We start from the raw sequence: 22,593 nt of genomic DNA on the forward strand, positions 1-22,593 counted from the left end.
CTAAAAATCATGGATCTGCTGTATGTAGTTAACTTGCAGTTTGTTTGAAGGGGTCCCATCAGTGAAGTGGAAACAGATTTTTTTTTTTTTTTAACTGACTGCTTTTAGTTAAATCTAAAAATGCTGTCTTTGTCAAGTTAATCTGTTCCCTGCCTCGCTCTTTGTAAGCATGTTAAACAATCCACATTAAATGCCATAAATATGAAATACGAGGAAATGGTACAATCCTAAGCTAAAGAGAACTTAAACCAAAAGGAGGTTTTGCTGTCCTTATTAGAATGTTCTAAAATGTCAAGGCAGTTGCTTGTGTTTAACTGTGAACAAATAAAATGTATTGTTTTGCACTACACTCTGTTCAATTCCCTGCAAGCTGGCCTCTTYGGGACTGAGCTGTGACAAAACATGCAGAAACAATCCAGTATCGAAGCATCTTCTAAGATCAGAGTGCTACAATACAGATAAACGGTTCTGCCCCTTCTTATGTGGGGTTCCCTGTTACAAGCTTGTTTTTCTATATGGAGCCAAAGGCCTTYTTCTTTTGTGAAAAGAAACATCAGTGATGACAATGATAACTTGACAGTATAATCCATAATTCAATTGCCAACAATTCAGCAATGCGTATCTGCGTATTAGCTCTCTGTATGGCATTGTTCTTTTAGTCTAGAGACAACACAGTGATTAATAGATAAATTAATAGATGAAAATGTTAAGGACTTGCTTGCGAAGCTGGGGGTACTGGCAGAAGCTGGAAGGCTTGCTGTGTAAGTGTATGCATGCTTTTCTTTCTGTACCCTACCCAAGTGTCACTATGCACACAGAAAGACATTTCTTAAACCAAGGGATTTTTCCTTGGCATTTTCTTATAAATTTCTTCTAAAAAATAAATGAAAACTTGCAAGGTGTCTTGAAGCAATTAAAAAATTCAAACGTGAATTCAAACATTTCAGTTAAGGACTAAGTGTAATTTTAATAATGTGAACAAGTGCAAGGAGATGGTACAAGTGACAAAGTCTGTCTGTGAAGATACTTTGGTTGAATAACAGTATTTATGTAGAATTTTATACAAAAGTTGCTCTAAATGTTATCTTGGGGTTAGGTGATACAGAAAGTTGTTTTTGAGTCTTCTATACTGGGATGAATTTTACAACCTGATGTAAATGAAAGGAAAACAAAACAGAAAGTGAATTTCACTTGYTGTTATCTTTTTTTAATACATTTTGCATACCCCAGTAGAAGCTTAAGACTGAAAAGCTGCACTCGCTAGTATAAAAGTAATAAAATATTCATTACGCGCAGAAGTAAATCCAAAAAGGTACAAAAAAAAAGAAGGACTTTCCGTATTCTTTAATGCTAAGAAGTTCATAAACACAGCATGTAAATAATATTCAGTAAACATTAGGGAAGGAAGTACTTTAAATTCAGGAAGTAAAATTAATTATCTTTGATTAATCTTGATTAGTTGCATTTAGTTAGCTACTTGTGCAGTGGCTTGGATTTTAAAAACATCATTACAAAATAGCGTAGAAAATTTACAAGAGTTGAACTGCCTTCTCCATACACACGTTCAAGCAAGGGGTTTGCTGATACAGTTTAGCTAAGACTCAGGTTTTACTTTTGAGACAAATTCTTACWCTAAATTTTGACTGATAGTTTTCATGTTCTCAGTGTATGGGAGCTTTACTGTTTGGGGGTTTTTTTGTTTGTTTTTGTTTGTTTGTTTTTTGAGCCCTGTTCTAATCCCAGTGCACTCCCTAGTTTTGGACTCAATTGGTGATCTTTAATGTTTGCCAAATCCTATTTCTGCTTTCTTCAATAGRGTCAGCACTCTCTCCATCTTACCAGCACAGCATAACTACTACAAAGTGTTTGGAAAACAACAAGCCAATTTAACAGGGTTGCGAAGAGCACTGTTTTTCTGAAATTATCAGCTACTTATGAAAGCTACTATGTGCAGGTGGCATCGAGTTTAGTACCTTGGGAAAGCAACCAGGGATGCTTCACTGCAGTTGTCTTTGTTTATGTGTTTAGTCTGTCTTAGGTGAAGGAAACATTAAAAAAGCATCTTTGGATTCAGGATTGAGTAGTAGGGTTGCTTTGGCTGCTGCCTTTCATCCATTTCCCAAACCTGACCGCTAGAGGCCCCAGTAAGTCTGCCACTTCGGTCAGCATGAACTTTAATTATTTGGGGAGAAGCTGAGTTTCTGTTCTCTCTTAAATTGCCCCCTCTCATTTCCTTAAGAGTGCACTATAATACCTGACACTTGATCTTAACTTCTTGGGTTATGAACAATATCCCCCTAGTTACAGGGTCTCAAATGCTGAAACAGATGTTTAACTTGTAGAMTCTTTTGGGCTGGTCACAAGCTGACGAAAGCCTAGTTCGACCTTTACCTGAATTGGGGGGAACGTATAAGTCATTTATTGCCTACAGATGGCAGGATTCCRCAGAGATCATCCACAAACAGCCTATATTTCTGCTCTAGTCTTTGAAAGAAAAAATGTTTATTTTCTGGGCCACCTGACAGATCTCCAGGTAAGTCAGTTTGGCACCCTGCCTGGGTTCTAAGTGTGTATCTAGCAATTTTATGCTCAGACAGGTTAAAGTAAAACTTTATTGCAGTTCTATGTTTGGCATTTACATCCTGTTTATGTAAATTCTTCAAAAAGCTTGATTTGTAATAGAGAAAAACAATTCCTGCTGTATCTTTTTGTCTTTTGAAGTGTCCATCCRCTCTGGAAGAGCAGAACTTGTATGGAAATTAAGTAATTTGTCTAGGTGTTTTTGTGAGACTTAACTTTGCAGTCTTCCAACAGATTCTGGTCATGTCACTACCAGTCTTCAGATTGCAAGTTTTATGCACTCATTTTTCTGCTTGTGCCTTAACRTTTTGGCTGCGTAAGACTGACTGAAAGCATAGGGTTAGGTTAGAAATGCTTATAAAAGATCAGCAAGTGCACGTTTCTTGCATGTATCACAACCTCTGTCAAGTACTAATGAACAACTGAATTATGCAGGATTAGGAAGAAGGTTAGACCAGGTCTGATGGGACTGACAAACAATTTGTGCTGTGTTGCGCTGTGGCAGCTGATGGCAAACTACAGATGGAAGAATACTTGTCTTCTGTTAGTCCACATATGTACTTGGTTTAAAAAGTTTTCCAGCACAGCAACTGTCACTGGACACTTGTTTTTGCAACATGAACCAACAATAGGGCAGCTGCAAGTCATTCATTTTGATTTTTTTAATTTTTTTTTTTAAGCTCTCTTCCTAAAGCTGCCGCTGCAACGTGGCTCTCAAAGCCYGAGGTAAGAAGGGTCACTTTTGCTGGCTATGGCCCATTAGTGCCTAAGAGTGACCTCAGCTAGCTTCGTTATCATTTTGAGTTCACCAAGTTTTGGTTCAATTGGATCATATCTCCTGAAAAATAATCTTCTGTTCCAGAGCAGGTGTATTATGTATCAGCATACGTGGATGAGGGAAAGAAAGTGCAAAAGAAGGTGGGGATATGAGAGGAATAAAAGTGCTCTTGAAAATACTTATTGTTCCATCTGAGCTACTATTCTTTCCTACGCTCCCTCTTCTGTATCAGTTCTCCCTTCTCTTTGGCTGTCTGTTGCCAAGATCTGGTCATCTTAAGGCAAAAGCATTCTCACAATTTTAGCAAACTGAGTCAGATTTGCATGGGGAAATTGTTTATTCAGGAGTGTCTTCTAGCAGGAGGCAAAGAACAGGAGCTAATTTGCCTGTGGGAGGGGAAAAGAGCAATCAGATACAAGGCAGACRCTGCACTATTGAGAAATTAAGTTTGTCGTTAACCGTGCTTGAATAAAAAGCACCACAGAAGATGCATATTAGCTCCAGGGAATGGGGGAGAGCCTGTGACTCTGCTAACCCTCTCCATGCAGCTGGGAAAGAAAGCTGTTTTCAGAGAAACCGGTATAAAGTCAGTGGCTAGAATTGCAAAGTACCATTATAAAACCAGCATGAGACTATTTCAAATGCCTTGCAGTTTTAATGAACTAAGCCTCATAACATCCTTGAAAGGTAGGCAAGCTGGATACTCGTCTTGAAAAGGGGAAAGGACAGACCTGTTAACATGCAGTTTGAAGGGGAAACCAACTGAAAATGGCCACAGCTTTCTTGATCCATCTGCTCCCACTAGAATCCCATGAATCATGTCTAATGGAAATGACTTCCTGCTGTTAGCCTTGCAGAGCTCTGGGAGGGAGAGGGATGTTTTATTCAAGTTCAGATACTGTCAATAAACCAAACTAAGTACAACATGTAATTTGTCCTTTACATCTCGGTAGCCCTACTTGACAGCAAAGGAGTCAAACAAATGTAAGGGAGGATGTTGAGAGTGGTGTGTGCTATCGTWGGGGTGAGACCCTGCAGGAAGCATCCAGCAGAGCCTGGTCAGTAGGGCTGAAGAACGCTGACCTTTCTGCAGCCAGGGGCATGCAAAGGAGACATCATTAATGTTCTGTCTTGTCAGCTTTCATTCTTTGGTCCAAATGACCAGGCATCTTCAGTGGGATCAGCTGCAAGTGAGGGAATTTTAGGGATAAGCCTAATGTGAATCTTAGATGTGCTTCTGAACCCACACAAGAGGCCTTTGCTGCTCTGCCATTGCACCCTTCAAACATTCAGGTTATTCACACCTCTGGCTTGGGAGAGCAAGCAAGTATTCCTCAGAAAAGTCTGATGGGACGTCTGTAAAGTCCCACTTCAAGTAACTTGCCCAAGATTCATTATCTGAGAAATTAGAATCTGATTAGTCCTGACTATTCTCTGCTCTCACCGCGAGGCTTGTCAAAAGGAGCACGTGTGATGCAAATAGTGGTGTTAAGATGACTTTTAGGAGGAGAGTGGAAATAAGAGATAGGAAAGGAGTACTTATCTGCCAAAGGCTAGGTTATAAGACTATCTCTTCAGAACTTGGATTTAGATGGGGAAGATCTCTAGTATTCATTTTGCTATCTTTAATCAGCCACCTCTACGCCAAAGATGCATGAACTTTGATTCTTTAAAAAGCGTGTTTACCAGGTGGCTTCCAAGGACTCTTAAGTTTCCCATTGTGATTTTCTGTGCCAATCAGGTGCTTCTTTCTGATGTGCTTACTGCCCTGTACTTGCACATAATCTTTGTTACTAATTGAGGTCTGAGCTCCAAGATGGACAGAAGGTGGTTTAGGGGAAATGGCTGCCCTGGCTGGTACATTCTGGGGTGTCTTTTTCTCAGAGACAGCACTTCCACCACTCACATTACACAGCATGTGCCGTGGCAGCTTCTCAGTGTGGGCTACCCACTCCTTCACGCAGTCTAGAACGATGGGGATGAGGCTCACTACACCTCCATAATGATTCTTTGCTTCATTACAGCTCAGGTGATTGACAACATCATGAGGGTATCTGTGGTATAGAAAGAAACATTTACCAGYGTAGTCCTAGCAATCAGCCATGGTAAGCCCACCAGAGCCATGCTGAGATCCACTGGGAAGAGCAGAAATGCACAGAGAGTGTTTCCCTTCCCTCCCCGCCCTGCCCAAAACAAAAGGCACTGACAGAATACAAGATCTTGTAAAATCAGTCATGTCAAACAKATGACATCCTGGCTGTTGGGCTAAATCTAGAGAAGTTCAAGAGCATGTGCAATCCCTTGCCCCACARAAATTAACTATACTCAGAGCAGGAATGGAGGGAGGTGGAGGTAAAGTACCTTTCCATTGCACATGACTTCAGGGTACTAACTAGCCTTTATATGCCCTTCTATCCACCCGGAATACAAACCAACAAAAAAAAAATCCTTTTTTGAATGGAGTTTGGTGCTGTTTTCTCTGTCACTATTCAAACAGCAGTGGAAATATTAAACAGATTAGGACCATCTCCTCTCACTAAAACTAGAAAGGTGCTGTGACAAAAACTGACAGAGAAGTCAAGTGGGAATATATGTTTTTGTGACAGTCCTCCAATATTRTCAATTGTCTCAAAGAAAATGAGCTGACGGAGAGACCTACTTAGCTCGGATGGCGCTAAGATCATTGCTGTGGCTAAGGAGCAGCTTGCATCTTTCCAAAATGCCGTTGGTTACACTGTTACCAGGATGCAGGGTTTCCAGGTTCTGGCAAAGCTTGCTTAGATCGTTACAGATGTTCAGGAACATGCTGAGGATACGCTGGTCAGTGGAATTGTTACAGTGATGGTCCATGTAGGACTGTACCTGTACAGTGCAATGGGGAAAGAGAGGGTCATGACTTTTAAATTGCATTGTGATAAGCTGTGAARGTGCTAAAGCAGTGATTCTTGAAGCGTGTAACTTCTGTTAGTGCCAAGAAGCTGCCTTCTCTTGTGACCCTGTATRAGTGAGCGACAAACAGAAACTACAATACAGTGGCAGGTAGCAAGATTTCTTCAGCACACCTGAGACATTTGCTCRTAGTTGATCAGAACTGAGGAAGCCTGCGGTACTGGATCTGATCTGCTCTTCAGTACACAAGTTTCCTTCCCTCTTTGAATAAGTATAGGACTGCTGCAGCCAAAAAAGCAGCTCTGCTGCAAATATTTCAGAAACAGGCTGGGTGTGAGGGGACAATTTCCTCTGTGCAGAGCAATGCACATGTGCCACTGCCACAGCCGCTTAGGCAAAGCGGGGTGGGAGGTCAGGGCAGTGGCTGAACTGCAAATATTCAGGAGTAAAAGTGTGGTTGTGTTTTCATATGGTTATTCTTTTGGCACCACTAGCTGCAATTCCAAAACTAAAACCATTTAACCAAAATTGCCCATTCTAACTCACTAGAGCAATGTTATACCCTATTTGCCTTGAATAGTTCTGTTACTGAGAGTGAATGGTATTGCATGATGAAACATTATGCCGGAGATTAAGTACCTTCTCCAAAGAAATTACAAGAATTTCAGACATGAGTCATCAGAATACAAAATAAAGTAGCAGGTTTGTGATCATAGCTGGATTCTTATACCTTCAGTACTTTCTGTAAGATTTCAAGATAAGCATGCACTCATGTTCCAGCATCAATACCATTTGCGCATACATAAAAGCCATGCTATATACTTGGGCAAATTCTCTGCAGGTTTGTAAGAAAAGTAAAAATGGCTCCTAAGGGCCCATTTCCACTGCAGATTCCTCATTCCACACTACTCTCTCAGTGTATGTCCATGTGAGTGGCAGGATTTTTTATTGCTACTGTGGGCAGAAACAGTCCTAAAGAGAATAGCATTTTTAGCCAGGGTGATCGTTAATGGGACTACAGGACTTCTTTTTTGCCCATATCAAGCCAGCAGAGAGTTAAGGCACCTGCATAACCAGAGTGAGGAACCAGGTCACTGGGCTCACTGGTGAGGTATATCTTCGCATGCTGCGTGAACAACAGTTTGCAAGGACTGCCCAGGCCTGTGTTCGTCAACCTCCGCTCCTGAGCTGCAGCCAGTGGAGCTCGGGGACAGCTCCTATGCTGGGCTGATGTCATGATCACAGCAAGGCTCTGCAGCATATGCAGTTGCTGTGCTGTTTGAATCTCTGGGTGAAACAAGTCGCTGAAGAATCTGTGTCACAAATCCGGATTTCACCTACTCCATGCTGTCGCCATTGCATGCTGAGGTGTTACTTCTCCCTGCTTCTCTAAAAAGTTTCATCATTCAAAACCAACAAGGCTTTTACATACCTTCTTGTATGTCAAAGGCAGCCTTTTTCCCATTTAGGATATATATATATATATACACATATATATGTGTGTGTGTGTGTGTGTGTGTGTGTATTCATGTATCTTTTTTTTTATTTATTTAGAGTGGTTTCTGCATTTAAATTCCAAGGATGTGGCTGCATTTGACCGGCTGGCAGCCAAGATGGCTTTAGACTGAGAGCACAGGTATTTCTCTGTTTCTTGCTTTTATTCATATGCTTCTCTATGAAGAATTTAAAGTCAGCCTTCAACAGACAACCAGCTCACTTCTGTGACCCAAGCCTAATGACAACCTGGCTTTCACTCTGGCCTTGGCATGCATGGGAGGTTTGTGCCTGGGTTCTGCTTTCTCACATCCACAATTCTAATTTCTTTTTTCTTTCTTTTATTTTTTTAAGAGCACTGAAAGACAAAGGCAGAAGAAAAAACTAAGTTCTTCACACTATTTAAAACATCCCAAGTTATAAAAATTCCAAGACAATTCACTTACCAGCCCAGAAAACCCCTAGCCCACTTGGGACTTTCAGCCCTCAATCCATCATCCTATCTCTGTAACACAGCCATTATTTTTAATAAGCACTCTAGAAAGACAGAGCAGCACCAATACCAGGGGGAAGAGACAGGCATGCTGGTTACAATAAGTTAAGGATTACAGATTCCACATGTGGCTAGGGAAGGAAGGTTGGTTTGTTTTTTTTTTTTTTTTTCTTTTTTTTTGTACCCTGTATTTCTGGCTATGTAGAGGCAGTGGAATGACAGTGTTAACCTAGATCATGAAGCGATGCTGAGCGCTGTAATTCCTCCTCTGTAAATGGGAAAGTCTAATGCAAGTATTTCTTTCCCTTGCTTAATCTTTTGCCGCTSTTTTGTAGTTTTTACACACTATGTTACTGGAGAGGTTTGTGCATCTTCCCCTAGTAAAAAACCTTATTCCTCACTAAACTAGATTCAAACGCATGACAGCATTATGTTGGTCCCTACTCCCATTGGCAGCAAACTTTGTGCTGAATACTTTGTACCTGTCTGATGCTTGCCACAGGTCTGATCATGTCGTGTGCATTCTCTCGGGTGCGTTGCAGCGCTGTGATAAATGTAAACTGCTGCTGCTGGAAGAGCCTGTAGTTCTGTTCTATGTTTCTTAGGGTCTCCTTTACCTCATTCATGTTTTCCCCTTCCTGGATTTTGGGAGAGAAGGAGAGAACGATAGAATGACAGAATTCTATGTATGTTACTCTGTCTTTCACCAGAGTTGGAATTGTGCGGGTCTAGTTGAAAAATAGGGGAAAAAAAAAAGAAAGTAAAAGGAGAAGATATATTGCGTCAAAGCTCTGCAGTCCCAGAGCCCCAAACAGTAAGTCCATGAGGTAGTAACGAYGCTGCAAAAAGAGGTAGAGAGCCCAGAGGGGGCCACTGACAATCAGCTGCCATAAACCCTAGCGGGTCCGYTGTAAACATAACGTGCCAATGCATCGAGCACAGCGCTGTGAAAGGGCCGAAGGCAGAAACGCTCCCTCCCGGCCGGCGTAAAGCTATTGCCCGAGCGGCTCAAAACGAAGCGGAGGCTGGCTCGAGAGGCGCCGGGCCGCGCCGGGCCGGGGGGGGCTCGACCCGCGGACGGCCCCCGTCCCCCCCGCCGCGGCCGCGCACGGCGTTCCCGTGCTCGGCTGCCTCCCTCCCGCCCCGGCTCCGCTCCGCTCCGCTCCSCTTTTCGGACGTTCCCGCGAAGCACCAGCACCCCCGAAGGCCTCTCCCGCGAGCCCGGCGCCAGGGGGGGCGGCGGCGGCGGCGGCCCCGGAGCTCGGCTCTGGCTGCGGGGGCAGTTTTGGCTCTGCGGCTCCGGGCCCGGGGGGCCGCGGGCGACCTTACCGGGCAGCCCCCAGCGCCGCTGCCGGCGGGGCCTGGTTGTCGCCGCCCGCCCCGGCTGCCGTCTCCCCGGCAACGCGGCCGGCGTCCCCGGGGGCGGGGCCTTGTCGCTGCCTGATGAGGTCACCCCCACTGCCGCCCCCCTCCGCCGCCTTCCGAAGGGGCGGGGCCCTCCCGCGTCGCGGAATGGTGACGTACATCCTTAGCAACGTAGCGCTGCCGAGGGCTCGGTTGCTAGGGGCGGCCATGGACGCCCCCGCCCGGCCGCTGCCCCTGCCGCCGCCGATGGGCGCCTACGCGGAGGAGCGGGAGCTCTTCCAGCTCCTGCAGGTGAAGGAGGATCCGCCCGGCGGAGCCCCAGCTCCCGGCGGGGGCGGGGAGGCGGGGCGCGGCGCGGGGTGGGCGCCCGGCTTTCCTCCCGGCCTCCCGCAGCAGCCGGGCCCGGCCCCGCGGCCGCGCCGGGGGGTCGTCGGGAGGCAGCGGGCGCCTCGCTGCCGGCGCCGGCCTCGCGGGGAGCCGCCGTGGGCGGGCGCTTTCGCTCCGCGAGCACAGCGCGAAGGTACCGGCGAGCCCGTGTTAGAGTCTGCGTGTGTCGTTTTCGCAGAAGAAAGCGGCAGGCTGTGGAAGACGGGTGTTGAGCCCAGCACATGCAAAGCACGCTGGGCAGGACGGAGAGGAGGAGGGTAACGAATTACCCGTTAAAAACAGGGATATGACGCGGTATCTGTATCTTGCCCTTCTTGAGGCAGAGGCCAGTGGGGTAACGCACGTGTCGCAGTTCCCTGCTAGCGTTGTGCGTGTGGCGCGGAGTCGTTGCTCCGCGTGCTSCAGCTTACCTTGGGCCTTTCCGACAGAGGTGCGTATCAAAAATAATAAACAACGCACTTCCAACACCCTGCGATTTCAGTAAATAAAAAGATCGATTCCCCTGCCTTAGGGGAGGGTATGCTTTCTTCTTTATGTTTTAACAGAAGTCCCTTTGTCAAGCACAGGGAAGTTTGTTCAAGGGACTAAATATTTTGGTGCTGTTCTTACAGGAAATTTTGTTTCTCTCCATACATACAAGTATTAACACTTCTTAAATCTCTACATCATTATGGGGTCTTTCTGCTTCTTCAAATCTCACTGGGAAGCAGCAAACTTCCTTATCTTTCCTATTCTTTTTTTCTTATCTCTTCCCCACTCCCTTTTCTTACTGCTTTTTCTGRTAGTTTCAAGGGAATTTGGTATGATTGTTTTTTATTTTCATTAAGGAAAAATATGCTTGTATGCCATGAGGCATTGGAGACAGCTGCAGGACTTCACATTAGATAAAATACCTATGGGATTTGAGAAGAGAGTTATATTCCCCGCACATTTCAACTTTATTTTAGCAATCTTAAGTGTACAAACACAGCTTCAAATTACTGTCCTAAACATAGACATTTGCCAAAAACATGACTCTCCCCTAGAGAGTAACAGAACTATTTGTATAAAATTAAACTTAGATTAGCGGAACATAATAAAATTGGATATGTGTGTAAGTGCCCGTTGGACTTAGGCAAGAAAGAGTAAAAGTGCCAATCACTATCAGCCTGAACAGTTTTGAGTCATAAGACTAGATTTTCTAAGCTTGTCATTTTTAAAGCTGCTGATAATTGTAGTGCCAAATGCAAATTTTTTAGTTTAAATAAATGCTGCTGGAAAGTAGTAGTTTTTTAATGAACTTCCAGTAACAATATCAATTTTATATTTTTACCGTTTGCTATCCAGACCTTGAAACATCAGAACTTGCATGCAGAACAGTTTATAAACAAAAATAGAGTAGTTTAATAGTTCTAATTAAGTGGACAAAGCAGAAAAGGAAAAATATGCTCCAATAAAAGACAACCAATCTGTTATGCCATAAAATTTTATGGAATACATAGACTTTGCTTTCAAATATAAAAGTATTACAACTGATTTTTAGAAGAAAAAGCCCTATTCCAGCGTTAGTATTTTAGTAGAAAATCCAAGTTTTCCAGAATATCAGTTAATGTTATATATTTAATTACAGAAATCTTGGCTGTGCTAATATACTTTGTAAGAAAACCTATAGAGTTAGTGTCCCTTGTTACTCCTTGTTACCCAGTGTTATTCCTTTCTCTGTCTCTAATGGTCCAATCATTGCTGAGATCAGTGGAAAGATCCCCAGTGATTTTAGTGAGAGCTGAGGCAAAGCCCTGGGAAAATAGACTGAAAAATACAAAATGAAGGAAAGACTTTAATTTTTTTTTCCTGTACTACTTAGGTAGGAGGAAAACTAGCGAGGTTAGAAAAGAATGTGAGATGTGCTGCTTTTGCTTGGTTGTTAGATTTGTGTGTTTTTTGCAGGTCTCATCTCTTCTGGAAGCATCTAGGCCACTGGGAACTTGTAGGAATATGCTTGAGAAGGAGGTTTAACTTGCCCTTAGGAGATACTAATTTAACTTGACCCTGTTTTTGAGATTCCTTGTACAGCTTTTGTGTTCATGCTAACTCAACCATTACATACACCAAACTATTTAAGCCAGATGTTTTGGGAGTTTGTATGTATCCTAAATAAGCAAAAGCAATAGGTTGTTTTTCATCCTGGCAAAATTTTCACCATGTTTTTGTCTCAGTTTTCCAGTCTCTTATAATAGACTCCATATTCTCTGTTTCACTTATGCAAGGGGACATAAGAAAATGAATTAGCCTGTATAAACTCTTTGACATCCTTATGGTAATATTGCTGTGAAAATGAATGCATCATGATTGCATAGCTCTGTTAAGTTTTCTTCTGATTCAGTCCTATGTATTTTCAGAACATGCTTGAAGGACTGTTAATTCATAAGCCAGATGAGCCCATTCAGTATATGATAGACCATTTAAAGCAAAACAACGACGATGGTAAGTGAAAATTGAGAGACCATAAGTAGTTCAGCTCATTCTTTGTATGTTATGAAGCTGCAGTTCAATTGCCAAATGATAAATAAAACTTTCAGACCGTGTCTCGAGGAAAAAAAAATGTGAACGTTTTGGAATAGTTATAGGTAAGATGCTTTTTAATTTCTTTTTTAGTAGATAATCTAATAAAAAATGCACTTTAACAGTTATAACAATGAAACCCTCTAAGGGAATAACAAAGAGTTCTAGTGTATCAATTATTAATGCATTCTGTGCCCCATCTGATATTTCCTGTTGTCTTTAAGCTCGCTAATTACTCCTTTTGTCAGGTGTAAATTTGGTTTCCCATTCTACCTGGGCTGGCAGCTTTTGTGTTTTTTGATTAGTTAGTTACTAGCTGCTGTTAATGAGTTCCACAGCTCAGTGGCATCTCAGATGAAGGAACAGTGAGCATGCCTACTTGTATGTATAACAAAACCTGATAAATTGAATAGGAAGTCAGTATTCTGAACAATAAAAGCATGCACACTCAATCAAATTATTTGATTTACAAACTGTTCACCCTTAGGCAGATTATATTTGGATATGCACAACTGAACTATAATTTTTGTTCTGCATGAGCTGTCAGGAGTAGCTGGTGTCATGTTGCTTTGATGTTTCTTTAGAACCATGGTAAACCATTATGAAAGTTCTGCTGCAGCATCAATGAAATCATCACTAGAGGTGCTATGAGCTCTTAATACTTAGTGGTGGTGATCAGATGAATGTTGATTGAAATGCTGCTAAATATATATAAAAAAATAAATCAGATCCTGCAAATTGTGTCCAGCCTATTTGGATGAGGGCAGCATGAGTAATCAGTCTGTGTTGTAGACCCATGGAAAATATGCACAACTTCATGCATTTTGATAGAAGGCTGATAATACTACTTCACATCGAGCTGAGATTTGTCCTTTAGCTCCACAGCATTATTTGAACAGAATTAGGCAGGTTTCTCTTTCATGACTTCAGTACTTAGAGGCTAAAGATAGAACTACAGCAATTGTCTGTCAACAGAAAATGCTGTCTCTCTTTGGTCTGGAAAAAAATCTATTAAGAAAGGGAAGGAACTCCAATTAAAATTAAAGTCTAAATGTTATTTTAAAAATAAATTATATGAAAAATAATGTAACAGAAAACTGTAAAAGAGTTTATTTTACTTTTTGATCATGACGGAAGATGCTGACTATTTAGAAAAAAATAAGATCTTATTAGAGCCCTCAGTAAAGCAATGAATTTTCATGATCTTGCCTTGCTAGACAGTTTTAGCCCCAGAGAAAATTTCAAACAGAGATGTGTGGAAAAGAAGCATTGCATCTATCCCAGGTGTGAAGTTAGAAAACCTTTTAAATTAATAATAGAATCTAAAGTATGCTTAAAAATATAAACAAGTGTAATGATGATTATAGCTTACAACTGTCTTGAAAAGCTCTTAGGTTAAATAGACGGTGAAGTATTCATACTCAAACCTCTATGCTGTTGTTCTTTCAAGTGGTTCTTCTAAAAAAACCTAAAAGAACCTGATGAAAAATGATAGTTTTTTGGGGCAAAGGTGTCAATTTTGTACATTTTATCCTGGTTTGTGCTAATAAAAAAGAGCTTTCAGGATCTTTCAGGATCCAAGCGACATTTTATGAATTCTTCCTTTACAAGCATACTCCGAAGAAACACAGCAGAGTTCTGCAGGCACGTTCATCATGCACTATGTACTTTTCTTGTTTGACAAAGGAATTCACTTACAGCTTAAGAAAGTTTTGTTGCATTAATATTAATTGTAGAATCTTTTGGACTTAAATATAACTCTTAGTCCAGCTGGTCTTTTGCATTATTCCAGGATTRATTTTGTTGTTACTAAAATCATCCTTGAATGTTAAATCTTAAGATTCGTTGGAAGAGTAAATCCTGTAACATCTCATCAAGACTAATCATGAAATAAAATATGATTTGTTACTGAAGAAAARGGCATTTTTTAGATTTCTCTGACTTCACTTAGCCGTTTGCACAGACTTCAAGTATTTAGTACTGATTATTTACTGATTTGAAGGGGTTAAACATTACATACAGTGATGTCCTGGTTGTGCCCTTGTGTCATATGTTTAGGGAGAATGCTTTAGAAAAGTCTTACAAGTGTGCAAATGAGTAAATCAGTGAATTACACTGACCCATCTGCTGCCAGCCACTAAGCAGAGAGAAAACCAGATTTAGTACAAAGTGAGCATTTACAGTAGCCCTGGGCAATATTAAAGCATGATATGGTGTATATAATAGTATGTTTCGTTTTTTATCAAACGTTTGTCCAAGAAAGCTGTGTATTAAAGCTTCAATACCTAAGGGTTTTCTTGTGAATTTTAAATCATGCTCCTAGTTAAACCTCAAAAGGATCTGTGGATGGAAAGGTTTTTTGATTTTCTTTGAAGTGGTTTGAAGAAGTTGATTAGTGTTGGCACCCGAGCACTCTTTTATGACGCTGTTTATAAATAATTCCTAAGTACCGGGCTGGAGTTTCAAGGTGTTAGATTAAAAAAAACCCTAAGATTTAATCACATTACATTTGAAAGAAATTAGGTGATAAAAACAGCTGATGTATCCTTTTAAAGTATTTTTCTACATTGTGTACTAGTTCTGTTGCACTTGCAAGAACCAATAAGGGGGGAGTTTTTCTTAAACCTTCCAAGTCAAATAACTTTGTAAAGATGAATCTGTAATTTGGATTTCATGTATGTTTAAAAATTGTACCTGCCCAATAACTGCTTAAGCGCATGGAAGGCCTCATAAAAATACATTTCACGTCCTTACCTGTCTGCTGCCATTAGATGCATTGGCTGTCAAGAGCTGGAGAGGTTTTTGGGTGAATAGATCCCTCAGTCATCTGTTTTGAGCCATGTTACTCCCAATAAATACTTACAGTCCTTTCTATGTATGATCTGTTTTGTTCTACTTCCCCCTCACCCCCACCCTAGGGTATAAGGGAAAAACATCAAAAGTTATTATAAAATGACAACTCAAGGAATTGCAGCCCAAAGTGTGAGTTCATGTAAAAAGTCCCAAGCACTTTCCCCAAAGTTGCCCCGTTTCCCTTGTTTTGTTATGCCTTTAATCAATTCTCAGTAAAGCTTAGAACAGTAGTGCTCATTGTGTTGTCTGTATGCATTAGATTAAAAATTCCTCAGACCAGGGWTCTTATCCATTTCTTTTTTTCTTCAATTTCTTTTGCACAGTTATGGCAGTATACAGAGACTACTAAAGTGCATGGAAATGAGAAAGCTACTTGGGTGCCAGGAGAACATGCTTTTTTCCCCYGTCTTGCTGTTGCATGCCCCCACAGAGAAAGGAGAGGAACACACAGCAGAGAAACACAAGAAAGGATACRTAGAGAAAAAGTGAATTTTAATGCTGACTAGAGAAATTGAAGGCAGCCATCAAAAGGGTAGAGAGAAAAGTGCCTAATTTTGCAATGTCTAAATCTCTGAATCCTGATTCAACCTATTTAGATGAAACCATAAGGTAAAGTTGTACTTTTTGTGATGAGAGCTAAAAGCTTTTCCAAAGAAAAGTTTTATTACCCTGCTGTGTAAGGAGAATGAAAGAAGAAATAGAAGATCTCTAGAGGTCCATTCTGACCTCAACCATTCTATGATTGTATGAAAATAGTCACTTTTAAGTAGTCTCATCCTGCATGTACAAACAAAAGTATTTTTTTGTCCTAAAACATCTCGTCTAAATAAATATTTTGGGAATAAAAGTCAAATTGACATAAAGAAATGTTCGGCTCTTATGTTTTSGTTCAGCAAGTAAACTATCCATGTGCTTAAATTGATATATATGCTTAAATAACATGTTTAGTCAGAGTATTAATCTCATTAACTGTGGAGATTAAAGGAAGACACAGCTGACACTGTCTTATTGTTCCCCCTTTTCCCCAGTGGAGCCCAATCCTGAAGTCTCCATTCAGCAGATTTCCAACCAAAATAACTGTTTCATTGTAATTACATTTATATTATGCAGTGTGATAGTGGGAAAGMAGCTGGAATTTCTGTTTTTCTACATCTTCACATATTCTTGTTCCATAGCTCCAAGAATYTGTATACTTGGTCCACCTGCCTCTGGGAAAACTACGGTTGTAAGTATGCTACTTTCAGTGTCATAATACTGTCTGCTTAACTTCTTGCTTTCTGTTGAACTCAGTGCTTGTGGAAATCTTATTCTGAGAAAATGGTTTTTGGAATTGTCAAAGTGATACAAGAGCAAAAGACATGTTGAAGGATAGCATTCCTAAGGATACTGAGCTCTGCAAGTACTTGCTTAGATAGTGCTAGTGATACAGCTGTTCTACAACAGAACTCTTCTTGGACTTATTTACACAGTGTTTTAGCAGGACTGATTAGCCTGGGAGGAGTACCACAGCTACATGCTTGAGGTGTTCCCAAATTGTTATTTGCTTCATTTGCCTGGCCAGTTCTCTCTCCTGTCCACTGGTACCACTTAATTGAAAATGTCAGAGTTGTGTTTGAACCACCAAGAAAGCTGACACATGGAAACTTTACGGATGATGATGGTATATACATGCTAGGAAGAATGCTGCTTTCTTTAAAATTCATGTTATCTGATAGATAAAAAAGGCCTTATTCAAAGTTGTAGAGTCTTGAATATCTTTATAAGAAACTGCTTGAAGTCACACATACAGTCTGTTCATTTAAATTGGAGGCTAGGAAAATGCTCTCTGGCTTTCTGTAGCATTCTGGAAATGTTTCATTTTCTTTCCAAATATTTCAACTTGTATTTTTTTTCTTCTTCTTCCCTCAGGCAATGTGGCTTTGTAAACATTTGGATACCATACGTATCTCTCAGGAGACTTTGTTATTCAAGGATATATCAGTGCTGACAAAAGAAGCAAAGGCATATAAAGAAAGAAAACAGGTGCGTAAGAGCAAGTAATAATAGTAGTTCTGTATGTCACAGAAGAGGAATTATGTGGCACTCCCATAATTTCCACTGCTATAAATTTAGCAGATCAGAGTAAATATTCTGATATCAATGGTGCTTTATACATTTGTTAATACATATATAGGTGCAGGGTCTTTCAGAGAAGAAGGGTCATCTCTGTGAGATAACATGATATGGGCAAAGATAAAAATCTGTCAGGGTGTAGAGTAGGAGCAGAAGGGGGAGACAAAGTAGAGTAGTAGAGGTCTTGGAAATAGGAACCTTAAAGTGGAGTAACAAAATTAAGAGAGGTCTAGATATGCACAATATCATTTAAAGAATGTATCATTATTTCAATAAACAAAGTTTGTTATATTTCAGTGTGTTCGACAATCTCAGTAAAATAAACATTAATTTCTGAAGTCTCCTTCGGTACAAAATGCTCTGGAAAATATATACAGAAAGAATTTTTTTATTATTATTGCATGTTGGATTTTTCTATAGCATGATACAGATAACTTGGTGCACTAACTCCAAGTCATAGGACAATACAGTCAGTTATTGAAAACCCGAGAAGCTCTCAGGCTGAGGAAATAGCAGTGGACTCAGGAAGTCATTCAGTTCTTGGATTGATGCAGTCTTACCAACCCCCACAACACGGTTTGCTCCATTCCGGGATTTGAATCCATTCATTGTGGGTTTCCTTAATGTTCAAAGGAGTTGGTTCTATGAACACTTATGGCCTGAGTAATGATGCTGATTTACAGTATTACTTGATCACCAGTGTCAACCTGTTGTTAAAGGCTAATGACAAATAGATCAGAACAAAATGTTGAAGGAATAGCCTGAATACATGGGAGCTTCTCCGCTCAGGCATTTCCCAGGCATCTCCACTTCTGATGCCTGCTCTTTTAGCTGATTCCTTTCCCTAAATGTCAAGGAGTTCCAAGCGTAATGGAATGGAAGAAACCTAGTTTTCTGTGACTCTCTGTGGCAAGACCACTAGTTTGAGTTTCTTTCCTCTCCCTGGTCACCTATTTTCATAAAAATTGGAGGATCTTTACATCTGTGGGACTTCTCTCCCTCCCCCCAATAAATTTGGTTGAAATTGGCCAACCGATTCAGAAGTTGCTGAAAGGGCAAATAGTATGATTACATAAATTTTATTTCCTTAGAAAACCAGACTGGAAATAGACTARTGTGTATTACAGTCAGTTAAAGAGTGAAGATTGGTGAAACCTCAAATAATGTATTTAAAGATCTGAGAGGGAAGAGTTCATTGAACTTACTGAACTTAATACCAAAAAGCTTCACTTTTGGCTATCATGATATAAAACGATCTTTTACTGAGAATATGCACTTTGAAATCTTTGTTCTAATTATTAAAGATTGTTTTACTAGATTCATACGTTTCAACTTACAGTAGGAAAATTTAAAACAAAAATTCCCTTTGGTTTAATTACTCTAATTATTAACATATTTCACACTATACAGATGCACTTTCAAGGGTGTCCTTTCGGGCTTATTTGATTTAAAAAGACGGATAGTGTGGAAGATGAAAGCCAAAAATGTCAAGGCTAATCAGGTAGTAAGGAGTGCCTGAAGAGAAGAATCTGGTGGTGTTTAAGTACTGTGCGGTGTTCACCTTTGTTTCTAGGATGTTAGGTGCTAGAAGATAGTCTTCACTAAATCACTTTCTTTTGTTCTTTTAGTGTGAGTGTGAGTCTTCATTTGTAACTCCCTAAACGAGGGAGTTATATATGGAAGGAACTCCTGGCTTCCTCTAAATCAGTGGAAGCTTTACAGTGACTTAAAATGTAGCCAAAATATCATCTTGAAGAGCTATGTTTCCCCTTGCTGATTAGTGTTGTTGGTTAAACCTATTTTTTGCTGTAAGTGACCCCTGGTTCTGCTGAAGCAAGTGGTAAACTTGACTCTTCTAACACACACAACATCCATTAGCACTAATAGGATTTGAATGTCTGTTCAGGAACAGAACAATAGCTGTTTATGCAATCTTTGTTACAACCATGGCATTAAAAAGTTGTAGTCCTAGCCAAAGCAATTTAATAAATGGGAAGAGAAAAAGCATGAACTAAGTCTGTGTTTTTGAAAGCCTTGTGTGAAGATCATATAACACAATTTAATGTAATTAGAGGACCATTTCATGAGTATAAAGTTACTCTGACTAAATTAACCCCAATGCCAAAGTTTGTTCATTTTGTAGGTCAGTAGGCCAGTATTACTAGATCTGGACAAATGCTAGAAAAAGATACACAAATATTTGTTCATATATTTTAGTTACTTCTCTTTAGCCATACTTTCGTCTCTTGTGTTCACTTCCAGTGAACGTTGAAGCATTTGAGTTCTGCCGGCACAGGAATTCATGGAAGGGGTATTTAAAATGCCTGTTTATTCTCCAAAGCTCAGTTTTTAAATTTGGACATGTAATCATGCACTATCACACACCTGGTCACTTACTAATGAGCACAGCTCAAGTAGTGAATTTTAAATATTGAATGTTCAAAGCGAAATGTGAACATTCGGCACATAAAATGTTTCAAAAAGAAGTCAAATATTTTTGAATATTCAATAAATTTGAGRAATCATGAGCTACCAATAAATATTCCATGAACAGAAAAAGAGCCTACATTTTTGTATAAATCATTGCAAATTATTCCCTCATCTCTAGTTATTATAATGTTAATAGAAGGCACCTCCAAATTTTTTCTATAGAGAAGTCTAATGATGGGCTATTGCATGTTTCACTTTTCCTGTGAGCTGGATAAAATAAGAAGTTGAAACAACTGGGGTAATTGTGGTTTTGCAGGATGGGTGTGCTCTTAAAGCTATACTACATTGCAGTTAAGGTGCTTGTTTACTGCTTAATGACTTAAAACTGCTGTACAGTTGCATCATATCCCTGTGCTTTTTAAGCAGAAATATAATAGAAGAGAGGAAAACCCAAGGCATCCTTAGCTATGCATGTTCAGCATTCTAATCTATTCCAGGATAAGTCACTGTGAAGGAACAAATAGGAACTGTTCCAGTCTTGTGTATACATGAAAAGAACAGCCTTTCTGTGTGTCTTTATCTGAACAAGCTAAATTTAAACATTCATGATTTTTCAAARTACTAACCAAACTTCTTCAAGCTTGACTGCTTTTCTCTCCCAGGTTCCAAATTATAAGGCAACCAACTTTGAAGACGTTAGCTGTAGCCATTTTCAGAACAAATATGTCCAAAACTTCCAATGGGAACATCTAGGGAAAGTCCTTCCCCCTCTCAGACTAAACAAAAAGTGTAGCAGTTTTGTGAAAGAATTGCCAAAAACATCACTTTGAGGAGATCAGGCATGTAAGATGAAATATGATGTCACTGGAATAACATGGGACATTTAGAATCAGTCATGAATGAGTACAGATTTTCATCGGTATGGGAACAGTGATTAAATCAGTGTGTTTAGCCTATAAGCAAAATATACATGCATCTGAATATAAGAAAAATGCCGCAGCTTTTGGAAAATTTAACGTTTCAAACAGCAGTTCTTTCAGTTAAACGTGCTGGATATAAGGTCAGGCGCAGTGTGCCTTGGATAAGCTCTGCTGTTATCTGTGGCTCATTGTCCGTTGTTGTGGATTCCTGGGAGGTGATGTCCCTCTATCACCTTGTGGTATATTTATGTGAGTGTTTATGAGAGAGAAAATATGAATGTGCTATATGATGCTGGATACATGTCAGATTTAATGTTTTCTAGTTGAATAATGAGGTATACTACAAACAGCCTATTCAAAGTGATTTTGTAGGCCACTGTTCAGTGGAAGGAAAACTGACTAGGAAATAAAACTGGAACTGAGCCACRGAGAGCAGGAGGAGCTAATACCCTGAAACACCTGCTTGTGTGTCCTTGATTGTTTTTGTGCAATAAACACTGCTCAAAACAGAGGACTTAGAATATAACTGCACTAGAAGTTAGTATAATTTTGGTTTAAGTTGGTTTGGCACGGCTTAGCAGAGTGGACTGCCGGCAATTGCTAGCCTCTCTCGACGTGACACATCAAAGAAGTAAGCAAGACGCTAGCTGTTCTTGATAGCAGCGTGATGCACCTTTGGAAGGTGACAGACTCAAAGCCACAGACCCAGACTCCAGCAGCGAGAGGCTGCAGGAGGCTTTGACGTACCACCCTATGAGACCTGCTGAATTTCAAGAAACACAGCAATTTCTTTCCCCTTTTCTCTGTTACCTGCTTGAACGTTGCCTGATGAATGGTTGATACGAAGAAAGGCACYGAGAGCTGGGGATAGCAGACAGAAACAAAACAAAACAGCCCCCTGCCACCCCTCCCACACGCACCACCTGCCTGGGCCGTCTTGCCCATTCCACAGCCGGCTGAGGACTGTTCTCTGTTGTGTATTCTGGAGTGCTTTCTCCGGTCTACTTGGGAGTGACTTGTGTGATAGAGTTTCCACTACTCCTGCTGAAATTGTTTCATGAGCTGATGAGGATGATTATTATGTTTTTTTTCCACATAGGCACGTTTTCATTATGTCTAGTTACGTCCTTTATTATAGCGTAAGCCTAAAGAAATGCTCTTAGGATTATACCCTTCAGACTGGTTAGAATAACAGGTCTGTGGGAACCCATGATATATGTAGCTACTTGGAATGAGGAGTCAAGCTCACGTCATCTAAAGTTTCTTGTATTGATTGAAAGRCAATGTTGTGACTCAGGACAGAGAGAATCCATCTTCAGAAGTCTTTCTGGGTCTTCATTTTACTAATTATGACAAAATGAATGAGACAAGGTGGTTTGACTTAGTCAAGTGATTAATAGCTTCCCTGACTGACAGGGCCGAAGGTTTAGACTTTAGCAAGGCAAACTGACTAACACAGAGCTTGGTTAACCAAGTTCAGCATAGAAGCTCTAAGCGCAACTTCCTCCTCTCTCCTGTCAGATAGCAAATACTGTCTTACAAAGCAGCTCTGGAAAAGGGCAAGATAAAAATTCATGAAAGAGCCGCAGAATGAAATAGGGCTTCTGAAAATCTTGGAGCGTACAATTTCAATCCTATTTCACAGTGCTGATTACAAAAATAAAGTAACTTTAAATTTAGCTTTCTGGGTAATGGGTAAGAGATACCAGGAACTATAAAACAAAACTCCTGAAGATCAGACTCTTGGTTTT

The 22,593-nt window shown here is 40.4% G+C and overlaps 2 protein-coding genes across 6 annotated transcripts in view; one reads left to right on the plus strand and one right to left on the minus strand.

Annotated features, from left to right (window-relative positions):
- Positions 1–1,605: 1,605 nt before the first annotated feature.
- SPACA9 (sperm acrosome associated 9) lies at positions 1,606–9,695 on the minus strand. 3 transcript variants are annotated; one of them, XR_014898268.1, is made up of 5 exons: positions 9,564–9,695; positions 8,717–8,872; positions 6,018–6,220; positions 4,090–5,412; positions 1,606–3,744 (listed from the first exon to the last, which is right to left on the minus strand). XR_014898268.1 is itself a non-coding variant. In XM_085325370.1 (5 exons), exons 2-5 carry the CDS (start codon positions 8,858–8,860, stop codon positions 3,736–3,738), a joined length of 504 nt encoding a protein of 167 aa, XP_085181496.1. In that variant the 5' UTR covers positions 8,861–8,872; positions 9,564–9,695; the 3' UTR covers positions 1,606–3,735. The 3 variants fall into 3 exon arrangements, 2 of the variants coding, with proteins under 2 accessions (XP_085181496.1, XP_085181495.1); XM_085325370.1 differs by having other exon boundaries at positions 5,265–5,412; XM_085325369.1 differs by having other exon boundaries at positions 1,606–5,412.
- Positions 9,696–9,760: 65 nt separating this feature from the next.
- AK8 (adenylate kinase 8) overlaps positions 9,761–22,593 on the plus strand; it is a 73,311-nt gene continuing 60,478 nt past the window's right edge. For 2 of the 3 annotated variants that reach the window (XM_085325303.1, XM_085325304.1), the window contains exons 1-4: positions 9,761–9,890; positions 12,365–12,449; positions 16,556–16,605; positions 17,289–17,402. In XM_085325303.1, the coding sequence (XP_085181429.1) occupies positions 9,807–9,890; positions 12,365–12,449; positions 16,556–16,605; positions 17,289–17,402 (333 nt within the window). In that variant the 5' untranslated portion in view covers positions 9,761–9,806. Of the gene's footprint in view, positions 9,891–10,321; positions 10,417–12,364; positions 12,450–16,555; positions 16,606–17,288; positions 17,403–22,593 lie in introns of those variants that run through there. The other variant, XM_085325305.1, reaches the window with a different exon arrangement.

The sequence above is a fragment of the Rhea americana genome, unplaced genomic scaffold (genome assembly GCF_003343005.1).
Source record: "Rhea americana isolate MKP2758 unplaced genomic scaffold, rheAme1 scaffold_97, whole genome shotgun sequence".
Lineage (NCBI taxonomy): Eukaryota > Metazoa > Chordata > Aves > Rheiformes > Rheidae > Rhea > Rhea americana.

What these genes read in the sequence shown, in the direction of transcription:
- SPACA9 (XM_085325369.1), bottom strand. Translation starts at nt 8,860, where the DNA reads ATGAATGAGGTAAAGGAGACCCTAAGAAACATAGAACAGAACTACAGG. An exon ending in CTGTGGCAAGCATCAGACAG is followed by an intron (nt 6,221 to 8,716) that starts GTACAAAGTATT and finishes TGCACTGTACAG; the next exon opens with GTACAGTCCTACATGGACCA. An exon ending in CTTAGCGCCATCCGAGCTAA is followed by an intron (nt 5,413 to 6,017) that starts GTAGGTCTCTCC and finishes TCTATACCACAG; the next exon opens with ATACCCTCATGATGTTGTCA.